General features: G+C 51.6%; 1 protein-coding gene across 3 annotated transcripts in view; it reads left to right on the top strand.

Moving 5' to 3' along the window:
• Window positions 1-262: 262 nt before the first annotated feature.
• The window catches only part of Vangl1 (VANGL planar cell polarity protein 1), a 49,381-nt gene continuing 37,707 nt past the window's right edge, over window positions 263-11,936 (top strand). Inside the window, exons 1-2 of one of the 3 annotated variants that reach the window (XM_004641661.2) lie at window positions 263-372; window positions 9,014-9,215. In XM_004641661.2, coding sequence (XP_004641718.1) covers window positions 9,145-9,215 — 71 coding nt within the window. In that variant the 5' untranslated portion in view covers window positions 263-372; window positions 9,014-9,144. Of the gene's footprint in view, window positions 373-861; window positions 951-1,233; window positions 1,285-9,013; window positions 9,216-11,936 lie in introns of those variants that run through there. The other 2 variants (XM_004641662.3, XM_023701745.1) reach the window with 2 other exon arrangements.

Below are 11,936 nucleotides of genomic sequence, written 5' to 3'. Positions count from 1 at the left end.
CGTCCGTGGGGGTGTCGGTCGGGGGCCCGGGTGTTCCGCGTGACCGCGCCCGCCCGCTCCGCCCTCCGCTGCAGGTGGGCCGGCCTGAGCGTGGCCGCAGCGCTCGCAGCTCTTGGCTCGCGGCCGCGTCGGGTTCGCAGGGCTGGGCTGGGGCTGCGGGGCGGCGCCGGGACAGGAAGCGGAAAGCAGCAGTGCAGCGGCGGCGGCGGCGGGGCTCGGCTGCGGGGCGGCGCCGGGACAGGAAGCGGAAAGCAGCAGTGCAGCGGCGGCGGCGGCGGGGCTCTGCCTCTACAGGAGCCCAGCGCAGGCCGCACAGCCGGGGACCCCGGGAGCCGAGACCGCGGGCCGCGGAGCCCGCCGGCCGGCGCGGAGGTGAGTCCCGCAGGAGGCGGGGCGGCGCGGCCCCGCAGACCCCGGGCGGGAGACGGCCGGGACCCCGCGTGTCCCCGCGCGCTCCTCCTGCACTCGCTCCGCGGGACCCAGCGCGGATCGCGGGCCTCCCGCCTCTGCCCGGGGCTCCTCCCGGCCGCGCCCGGGTCGCGCTCGCCGGGACCCTTCTTCTCCGGTGCCGCATGGGGCGCCCTCCCGGCCCCGCCCTGCGCGCTGGGCACACCCAGTCTCTCGGTCTCGGGGAGCCCTGCCCGTACGTCGGACGCCCCTTCTCTGCGGGCTGGCCTTGGAGTGCGCCCCTTGGGCGCGGCGGGCGGTAACCAGGGAGCAGCCGAGCGTTGGTGGAGGCTGGGGCGGCCGATCGGCGCTCCTCGGGAGCCGCGCGCGCACCGCTCTTCGCGCCCGGCCGCCGCGCTCCAGGGGTGCTCGCCGGCGCGCGAGATCCCGAGGCCCGTGGCCAGACGCCAGGAGCGAGCTGGCCCGTGCTCCTCACTGCGCCTTCAAAGTTCTGGACGCCTGGGGGGCGCGTCCGTTTGGGCATCCTAGAGCGCAACAGGCAGGTAGGAGTTTACTTTCAAAAGCCCCCGGGGCGGAGCAGAGAGGCGTGTCCCCAGTCTCCGCCCGGAGGGTCCTTGCTCTGGAAGTCGCCCCACGCGGGGCAGCCCTCGCCACCGGCGGGACCTCATTTCCTTTAGCAACCTTTGAACTGCCCCCAAGCAACGCGCCCAGAGAAGTGTGAAGCTTTATAAAAAATTTAAACGCGTCGGTGTTGGAGGCAAGAGTGGGGCGGAGCCGCGGCCTGGCGGCTCTGGGATGAGCCGGTGAGACTTGGAGAGGAGAAATTTGTTTCTCAGTTTTCGTCTCCAGGCCAGACTTGATGCCCACGCCGCGCAAGTGAGCACGTCTCGTTGATGTTGGGAAAGTGTTAGGACGGTTTATTATGATCATGTGACTGGCACACGCGTTCGGTTTAAACTCTTTTGAGGGGGCTGTGGTTAGAAATGCGGGTATTCTTGAAGACTTATTCCAAAAGCTAGCAAGCTGTAAAGTATCTGGCATTTTCCCTGACATGTTTATAAATTTTACAAGGTTGCCGAAAAATATTATAACTTGTGTCACCAATCAACAATGCTAATTAGCATGCTCCTTCTAGTGGGTGGGTTATTTGATTACACAGCTCCTAGGCTTTTTAAGTGAGATGGCAGAACTGGCTGAATCCGGGGAGACATAATTAGCCATTTTATGTAACCACTAATTAGAGTTTGTAGAGTGGAATTAAATCAATGTGATATAGTTGGGGCCTTGATTTGTGGGAGGAAATTTTTATTCACTTCACTTATCCATAAGCTCGTAGCATTACCATATGTTGGCCACTCTGATAGGGTGGATGAAAAAACCCCGTGTGACATTTTCACTCTTACAGTGTTGGCAGTGTGACTTTGCTGCAACTTAATTTGCAAGTAAAATGAGAAGAATTTTGAGAGTAGCATATTTATAAGGACTGGGTGCCACATGGTATGGTTTTGATTCTTTTATTTATTGAGCAATAGGGTGAAACCATAAAGGAAAGTTAAAAGTGCCCTCACCCAGGGACAATTCCATGTCGTCCTTGTCTGTGATGAATTGTTAAGTGTTGAGGGAGAGAAGTATTCTCTCCTTCGTCTCGCTGATACCCACAGAAGCGCACAACTAGCCTGTGACCCTTGATTTCCGCTGCTGTTTGGGCCCCTGTCACACTGGATTTAAATTGGTGACCTCCAGCTTTGGGCCTTGGGCTCCTTCACAGCTCGAAGTTTTTCAGATTTCAGATCATTTTGCTTTCTTTTGAACTCCTCCCAGTGTTTAGCACACTGAACCTGTGAGTAGGAGTTGAAATTGCAGAATTCGTTGTGAGGTTCTGTGTGGCTTGGAACAATTTACAACTGTCACATACCCTCCTCTGTCAAAAATGATTCTGGTAATCACTACATTGCTGTAAATTTTCTGTAATTAAGAAGAAAGATTTAATGATTAGACTCAAAATTCAGGTCCTGTTGAGCATTACGAGACCTGCGATCCTGGCTTCCTGAACTGTGCCGTGATATTAATATTTTATTTATCATAAAGGCTGGTTCCCGGGGTTAAGGGAGACGCCGTGTAGATGATTTAGTCTGACGCACAGTACTCACGTGATCACGTAGGCCGTTAGACTGGTACTGTTGTCTTCTCTCTGAAACGTGAAAGACGCTGTGCCCAGGGGTCTGGGTGTATGTGGCAGGTGATCTGGGCGTGTGCGCTGCAGTCTCCCTAAGTTGGACAAAATGAGGTGGCTCGCAGCTGGGCGCTGCCTCTGCCAGCGGCTTGGGCTGACTGAAGGAGAGGCGCCTGCATGCTGTGATCCAGGCCCTGTCCACCGGGGTCCTTTCAAGGCCCATTTTTTAGACAGCACTTGTTGGGCCTGTGGGGTTCACTGAGAGGGTAGCGTTCATGAAACCTATCATCCTGAAGTTTAAAAATCAGCAGGGTCCCAGGGGTTGGCTTGACAACAGATAATCCACATTAGTGGAGTCATTCATAACTCTACGGAAATCTGTATCCAGCTGCTGGAAATGTTTTATTTTTTTTTTTTTTTAGATATAATTAATGATTTGAACCAAGAGAAGTTATTCTGGGAAGGTTAGGGGAAATCAGTGGCAAGAAAGGTAAGATGAGGTTGACATTTTCTTTCCTTGTGGAGAGCAGCTCGTAATCACTGATTTGTCAGAGCTCTGGTGCTGTGAGAGGATCCTTGGATCTGTCACCAGTGCCACCAGGCCTGCTGCTCCTCCCATTGATGGCCTGGGTGGGGCTTTCTGGTTACAGACCACAAGTCTGGTGAGATGTTTGTAGGCCTTGTTACCCTTCCCTGAAGCCTTCCTCTCACCCGTTAACCTCCAGATAAACTCACACAGTGTTCTCTACACTCTCTGACATTCATTTCCAAACTGAGGAATGATCAACACAGGCCTACACAGGCTGAGTGGGAATGGATTTTTCACTTAATGCAAGTTGTTACAAATGGACCCAAGCAAAATGCACATGAAATGACAATTTTATGTAAGTCATTTCTTCCTAATTGAAGGCCTTTCACTTTACTGAGTTACTGCAGTAATGGTGGACAGTTGTGAGCACTTACTGACCATGTGGTAGACAGTGTTCTAAATTATTTTTATGGATTACGTTATTTAATACCCACCACAGTCTTAAAAGGTGGTAAAATGTAACTGTTACTACAGTAGGGAAACTGAGGTACAGAGAATGAACTAACTTGCTCTGGGGTCACATAGCTAATTTAGTGATGTCGAAGTCCAGGTGCTCTTCCTCACAAGGAGAAAAGTAGACTCTAAGCAAATCATTTATATTGTCACTTTTCCCTTGAGTGCCGTATAGCCAAAAGAGGGTACTTGGAGAAGAATCTTACCTTCAGATATAAATAAGAATTCATGGAGTTTCCCCTGCAGAATTCTCTGTATAGTAAACATCAGGTAGAGCCAAGAACACAGTGTATGTAGATGCAGTTGGAAGGAAAGGAGTGGCTCTTCTGATGTAGTGTGTGTCCCTGCACCAGGCATGGTAACTTCCTTTCTTCCCAGGGGAGCCCCCGTAATGACTTAATGGCTGTAGGCAGAGCTGTTGATGTTTTTATAATTTCCTTTTGGTGACAATTAGCTTAGGTCTACCACTGTCATTACCATAACCTATTATTTCCCTCATGTGATTTTCTGAGCCCTGTTTTTCTTTTAAGTAGGAGTCAAGTGTATTTTATATGCATGAACATGACTTGAGGGAGGATTCTGACACTGCTGACCTTCGTTTTGCCCTCATTAAGCCATGGTAAAGGAGATTCTTTACAGTGCTTTTGCCTGGGAATTCCAGATCTCAAGACACTGTCACTCAGAGGTGCCCGGTGCACCCAGCTCAGCAGTGTTCCCCGAGCCAGTTATGTAGTGTGATTCGCTGAGCGCAGCCCCTGCTGGTGCATCACACTAGCCCCTTGCCTACATCTCTGCAGGAGTGGGTGATGGGAAAGTCAGAATGCTTTGGGGCAGGACAGAAGGAGGCTGCTGCACACCTGTAGTATGAACTTCTGCTTAGTGGGTGGCTGTGTGAGCCAGGCGGCTTCACTCTCATGGTATTGCTGCGAGGTTCCTTCCGTGGGAACCATGTGCCGCGCTGTCCCAAGCCCTGCTGCCACATGTTCATTCAGCACATTTAGGCAGTGCCAGCTGCTGCAGGGAGCTGGAAAAACAGAAATGCAAGGGGCCGCTGCCCCCATGGAGCCTGCCGTGTGTTACAGGAACGGACATTAGCCAGATTCAGTAAATATGTAACTGAAAATGGAGAAAGGAAGAGTCCTGCATGTTAGGAAGGGCCTGATGTAGATCAGAAAAGCCTCTTGGAAGAGCCAGGACTGTATTTAATTGGAAAAAAATTGGGCAAATTTCTGTGCCCAGAGGCTGTAGAGACCCTTAGAGGAATGGGAGTTGAGGCAGGACAGTGCAGCTCAGAAGACTGTGTTGTATCCCGTGCTCAGAGGGACACCATGGAAGGGTTTTAAGCAGAGTGATATCTGCATTGTAATTTAAAGGTGTCTTTCTTTGCTGGGTCAAACAATATGGATCATGTCAGAGACCAGAATGGTAGAGACAGTTCCAGGTTCTGAGCTCCATGTCTTCACCTTTATTTGACCCCAGCCCATTCAGGCTGTGCAGCAGCCCAGCCCATCAGCCTACTACCCAGGGAAGCCGACTCCTTTCCATAGTTTGTTATGTCTCTGGTAAGGCGTCTCTTCTGGCCCTGTTTCGAGCTCTGTTAATTCCTGGTGCACACAAGATCAGATCAGAGGGAAGATCTGTCTGATCGTCTGGTCTTCCCTCTAATCTGATCTTGTGTGCACCAGGAAGAGAGCTGTCTCGTGAGCGCTTACAGTCCCTGCAGCGATAAACATCAGGACGCACTTCTTTGCTGCCTCCGGAGGAGTGCTGGTGTTCGAACCCTCTTAAAATGAGTTCTCAGTGTCTGAGTTCCTTCCTGTTGCTTCTGCTTAATCTTTACTGAGATCTTAGATAGGATAAGTATCAATAAGCATGCTACAAATCGTGTGATGTAGAAGGGCTGGGCTCTGGCTCTTTGTAGCCTGGGGTCCTTGAAGAGACGTGGAGGCTTTACAGTAGGCTTGGCCTGCGCTACTGCGGGCTAGCAACGTGGCAGAGGTCCTGTTTTCTGGGAATAGGTGCAGCTCCATGCTGTTTGCGTATGTGGGATGAAGCGGAGAGGGTACTGAAGATGGCACAGGGTTAGACTCATGGCACAGAGTGGTGGGCGAGGAAACTGTGGCAGAAGACATGGGCCGGCCTAGGCCAGAAGGCGGGAAGCCAGCTGCAGAGGGTGGTGATCCTCCCAAGTGGAGCAAGACAAGTCCTCCCCAGCAGCCAGTGTGCATCGGGGCTGTGTTCTTCGGTAAGCATTTGCTGGTACCTGTCCTGCTCACGAGTCTTGGGGCTAGGAAGCCGTAGCTGCTGCCTCCCAGGAGTGTCTGCTCTTGTGAATCCACCTGTAGGGAAGTAGGGTGCGTGCTTTAAGTGCTGAGGGATAGCGCATGATATGGGGAAAAAGGAAAGCATAAACAGGTGGCGACCGCAGAGCCCTGGGAGGACAGGCGGGCAGTGTGCCCCTGTCATGGTCATGCTTGTCACATTGCTGAGCATGGTCCTCTCATGTTGCTCAAATGCAAATATGAATGAAACAGTGGGGTAAGAAGGGCTTGGAGGGCGACAAGTGTGTCTGTCAACCACCTCTGGACCTGGCTCTCCCTGACCAGTTTATGATGTTTCATTGGAGAGTTAAGGATGGAGGACTTGGTGACAACAGAGAGGGTGACAGCATGCACTGATATCCATTAGATAAGTGCAAGTAGGAGTTTGGGGAGAGAAACTAGGCAGCGGTGGTTCTTAGAGTTAGGAAAATCTTTTATCTACAGGATACTGGGGTTCCATCCTTCCTTGTCTTAATGAATAGCCAAGTTTTAATGAGGATGAGGGGTGATGGCCATTGGCAAAAGGGGAAGCGAATGGAATTGGGTTGTATGTGCTGGAGAAATTGCATTTAACTCAGCACCCCCTTAGGAAGAAAATACTAAATGCCCTCATTTTACTGGGGTGCAGGGTTGTGGTGAGAGCTACAACAGAAGCTTAGACAAAAAAAGATCTGCTGCACGAAGTTATCACTAGGAAGTGAAAAGAAAGGATCAGCTGTGGCGTGCAGGGTCTGGGCTGTCTGCCTCTGAGTCATCTCTCACCATTTAGTGACAAATAGCAAGAGTTGGGGATAGAACAGGGATTTAGGAGTTACGGGTTGGGAGGCACAAACAGATCCAGGGGTTATGGAGGGTCAGTTGTGGATCTAGTAAAGGAAGGCCAGTTTTCTCGGGGAAAGAGCTGAACATTGGAACTTACAGGTCAACAGAGAGCAGGGACAGGCGCTCACAGGGGCGACTCGTAGTTCCCACTGGCTGCCCCTCTTGGCTGTGCTTCCCAGCGCTGTTGCCTGCCAGGTCTGAGGCCAGTGCAAAAAGCAGCAATGCCCAGAGCAGAGAAGAGGTGAGAATGAAAGGCGCTGAAAACGCGTTGAAATTGCTGGTGGAAATGCCGGGAGACAGCACCGCAAGAAAAGGCCAACCAGCTCACAAGCAAGTCTTCTGGAACGCAGAGGTCAGTCCAGGAGCAAACTAACATTTAAAAAAATGCCTGCCTGCATGTTTGGCATTTACTCTTTATAGTCACCTCCTCAGTATAGGATGTCTTACTGCCTTTTCATGGAGTAGGAAGCCTGAGGTCAAATCAAGACCTGACTGCCTTGCTCATGTACACAGCTGGGCAGGAGGCGGTGGCATGCACAGCCAGCCTGGTTAGGGTGGCCTTAGGGTAGCCGGCAGCTTAGGCGGGCCTACGGTGAGCCGGGTGCTCACTGCCCTGCTGCTGTCCTAGCTTTTTGACCTATAAGAGAAGAACATGGAGCCTTGGAGTAGGGATGGCCACCCACTGTCCTTATGCACTAGCCCGTGGTGGGCACTGTCATTCTGCTTTAGCCCACGTGGTCACTGTCGCAGTCCTGACCCTCCCAGTTTGCAGGTGCAGGTTCAGTGAGGTTTAATCAGAGCTCAAGAGCTAGGAGTCTGGGATTGGAGCCCCACTCGAGATTCTGTGTCTGCTGGTATCTTTGTATCCACCCTGTGGTGCTGTCAGTTGGTTTAACGAATGAGGAAAGGTAGGCCCAAGAGGCCAGGGGTGTATCTTGGGCTGTGAGACCTGGTTGCTGAGCCAGAGCGAAAGCCCAGGCTTCTTCATCGCTGGCCCCAGGCTCCGGCATGGGCTAAGGGAGGCTACCTGTAGGCAGCCACGGTGGCCCTGAGCGAAAGGCGCTTTGAAGCTGAAGCCCTGGGGCTGGCTGTGTTGGTGTGCGGTTCCCCAGCCTGCCTGACTCTCCACAGACTTGATGTGTCCTGGGGTCTGGGAGCCTGGGCCTCCTCACCCTGGGGCAGGGCTGAGGCGTTTGCAGGCCTTTGTGCTTTCTTCACACTTATCTCCCGGGTGTGTTTGCAATTCGGCTTCTGGGGAGAAGGAACCCGTCTGGGCGGAGCGGACCCGCTCGGGGTGAGGGGTGCAGGGTGCAGGGAGACACAGAGCTTCAGATCTGTTTTCTAGAAGTAAAGGGCTAGTGTGGGGAGGCGGGGCCCAGGAATGTACTTGGAAATGTTTCCAGTTTATTTTTATTGCAAAGCGGTATCCAATGAAAGTGTGGGAAAGGACCCAAGAACCTCGCAACTAATAAATCACCTGCTTTCATTGTGCGATGTCCCCTCTGAGCCCTTGCCCTTCCAGAAGTCATTTGATATGAATGTAGGGGTAAAGTCAGTGTGTATCTGTAATCAACTTTAAATTCATCCTACCCTAAGTATCTGTGCTTTCTAATTATTGTTTTATATAGATACGTGATTTTTCTCTGGATGGATGAGCCATGCTTTCCCTACCTACCCCTTTGTTTTAGGAACGCTGATATAGTTTGTAGGTTTCATTATTATTATTATTGATGGTTGGGCAATAATTTTCTTGAAGCTGTACTTCTCTAAGACAAATTCTTAGGACTTTGGATTCTTGGGTTAAAAGTGCTAGAGTGTTCTTTTTTACTTTTTGATAATGGTCAGATTCCTTAGAACGCCTTCCCTGGGTGTTGTTTTAATAACCAGCAGACTGTCAGCGAGGGCACCGAGGGGGCCCAGCACTCTGTGCTGGGGTTGTTGGTGCAGGAGCCACTTCCTGAGGCCAGAGCTGGCGAGGTCCGAGCTTAGGAATGGACGGGAGCCCAGCTCTCTCCCACCGCTCCTCTTCCTCCTGCTGTGCCCAGCGCCCCGCCTGTCACCCCATGCCTGGGAAGCCTGTTCCTGCCTGAGCTGAGCATTTACTGATCAGTGCTTCTTCCAAGTCCCCTAGTTCCATAATAAAGACCCCCCCCCCCAGAGGAGGAGGCTGCTTAGCAGAGGCAGCTGCTGTCTGCCCTGGTTAGACTGGCTTTGGAGATTGAGCTCTGTTTTTTCCCTTTTCCCCAGAATTGTTCCTGTTGATGAGTAGGTCCTCTTCTGATTCGGACTCCTTGAGGCTTTAGAAGCTCCTAGGTGAAACTTGTCTACCTCCAGGGAAAAACAGCGCCTGCTCCTTCAAGACGCAGCCCTCCATTGCTATGGATACCGAATCCACATACTCCGGATATTCATACTATTCAAGCCATTCAAAAAAGTCTCACAGACAAGGGTATGTAAGCCATTGATTGTTCTGCTTTGCATTCGGGGAATCTGCAGGTTGGCCGGCTTTCAAGGCTCAGGCCTCTCACAGAGCTGTTGATGCTGGCAGTTCCGCCCACGGTGCCTGGGAGACCGAGCTCTGAGAGCCAGCGGCCCGCTGGAGTTTGGAGTAACTACACTCTCGATTTACATTTTATAGCCACCATTACAGTTGATGACCTTAATTCCTCACAATTAGTTTTAAATTAAAGTTTTCCCCCAGCAGAGGAAATGTTGTTCGTTTCTAAGTGCTCTTCCGATGTCATTTCTCCCAAAGCTGGACCAGTAAGATACAGGAGGGGTAAAAAGCAAGTGTTCATTCGCGGCTTTTCAGCAAAGCTGCTGACTCATTGTCCGTTAGGCATGTGCCCTGAGCTTTGTGCACAGCCAGTGGGATTGGCCCGGCGCTTGTCTTCTCTTTGGTCTTCCAAGTGAACAGCCTGGGTTTTAAAAGCACTACTGGGGTGATGGCGCCAATTTCCCCATCCTCTGCAAACTGAACAGGTCTGTACTAGTAATGGAAGGACCTGCTATTACTAACCTGTTTGCTGGGTGGAGAAATGGGAGATAGGATGCATGAATGGGGGCCTGTACCAGCTCAGAATGCAGGGGACAAAACGACAGTGTTGCCCCTTAATCTGGTCTCCTTATCTATAAAATGGGCACAGGGATCCCATCCTACAGGGTTGTAGAGAGAGTCAAGCGAGGTTATGCGTGCAGAGCATTTAACAGAGTACAGAGTATGTGGTCACCAACTGTGTCCATACTGTCAATGGCTTTCACATTTCAGCATCGTGTTCAAAGGGACCAGCGCTCCCAGCCCAGAGCCCACCGGTGACCACAGCTCAGAGGCGGAGTGGGAGAGGTGACTGAGGTGGTGTCTGTTTCCCTTGCTAAGCAGTTTCCCCCATAAGAGGAGGTGAATGCCGAGGAAGCCTCTGCATTTTATAAAACCATGCTATGATGTGTAGGTCTGACTTGCTTGCTTCTCCATGAGCCTGCATGTGTGTGCATAGGAGGCCGGGATGTCGGTTCTCCCAGCTGCTGAAGGCAGACAGCTCCAGGAGGACGCTCGGCAACAGAGTGACAGGGGCCTGTCACTTGTGCTTGTCTTGCTGTAGTTGTTTGCCTTTAGAGAGTTATTTGGTAAATTCTTAAGAAACTGAGTAAAAATGTTAAAATGAGCACTGTTTTACCCACAGAAGTAGAAAGCAGCAGTAGAAAGTAAATTTCACGGGTCATTTGATAACGAGAAAACATTTATGCACCCATGTTATTAAAAAAATACATATATATATGTATGGGCTGGCCAGATAGCTCGACAGATTAAAGTGCCTGCTCAGCCAGACACAGGGACCAGGATTCGATCCCTGATCCCACATGCTGTGCCAGCCCCACCCTCAGGGCACACTGATATGGCCATTGAGACTGGGCATGATGGCATGCACCTGGAATCCCAGCTCTTGGGAGGCTGTAAACAGGCAGATCACTACAAGTCCGATCTAGTAGTGAGACCCTGAATACCCTGTAAACCCGTCCCTAAAATACAAAAAAATAAAAATAAAATGTCAACTCTTTAACCCTAACTAGCAAAAGCAGCTCACTTGCAGCCGGCCAGGCTTCCCTCCCCTATGCTGCTGAGACTGAAGTAAGAATCTGGGACTCTTGGTGCTTGGGATGATCGGGGAGAGCAGCTTGCGGGCTCCGAGGAGCTGTGCCAGCCTCCTTGGTCTGCACTCCAGTCCTGACCACACTTGAGGGCCCCTGGCTGCCCTTGGCTGTTGCCTTGGGCCTCTTGGGGCCACCAGAAATTGATACTCTGGTGTTGTGGTGGGAACTTTAAAAGACTATAACTGTATTAAAACAACACACAGAAGTCTTAGTGCCTTTGTGGGTCCTCAGCAGATGTCAGTACAAAGCAAGCCTGTTAATCAGTGAAGCCACATTACCATGTGTCTGCTCTAGAGAAGCTCTGAGAGTGGGACGAATGTCTTAGGGACTTGTAGCTGCACTGTGCGCTTGCTGCAGAAGCAGCGCCATCAACCGCGGTGGCCAGGCTGTCCCCTGAAGGCCCAGTAGGCTACAGGAACTGTGGTGCTGCAGGAACTGCTGCATCTGCAGGCTGTGTGTGCTGTGGGGTGCTTGGCCCAGCACAAGAATGTTGAGTGGTAACACTACCTTGCATAGGCTGGGGATGGGCCCCAAACACAGCCAAGAGCACTGATGGCTTCCCAGGAGTGCCACTGTGAGGAATTCCCTTTTGTTGGGAATTCTAATGAAGAGAAGGAAAGGGGAAGGGCCTGACCTGCCGTGTGGTAATTTTAGTGCCACCCCAGCTCAGAGAAGAACAATGAAGAGGGCCACACTCAATACGCCTGCTGACACCGCGGTTATCTGGGAGGGCTGGCCAGCCTCCAGCCTACGGCGGGCACCGCATTTCTAACAAAGAGATTGATGGCCTGGTTTTAGGATGCTTCCAGTTTCAAGAGAGTATCCAGCTAACTTGCTGGGAAAGTGGTACAGACTGTCACCGACCCTGCCTAACCTGTGAGTTTAGAGTACAAGTAACCTGTAACTTAATACAGCAGCTGCCAGTGACATTAAAGACTGCTTTAGGGGTGCCTTCTGGGCCCTTCCCCGTCAGTGTCTTCTCTCCCACAGTGAGAGGTCCTAGTCCCATTTCACAGGAGGT

Source organism: Octodon degus, unplaced genomic scaffold (genome assembly GCF_000260255.1).
Source record: "Octodon degus isolate 3935 unplaced genomic scaffold, OctDeg1.0 scaffold00140, whole genome shotgun sequence".
In the NCBI taxonomy this organism is placed as follows: domain Eukaryota; kingdom Metazoa; phylum Chordata; class Mammalia; order Rodentia; family Octodontidae; genus Octodon; species Octodon degus.
This window is presented reverse-complemented; position numbering and strand designations above follow the sequence as displayed.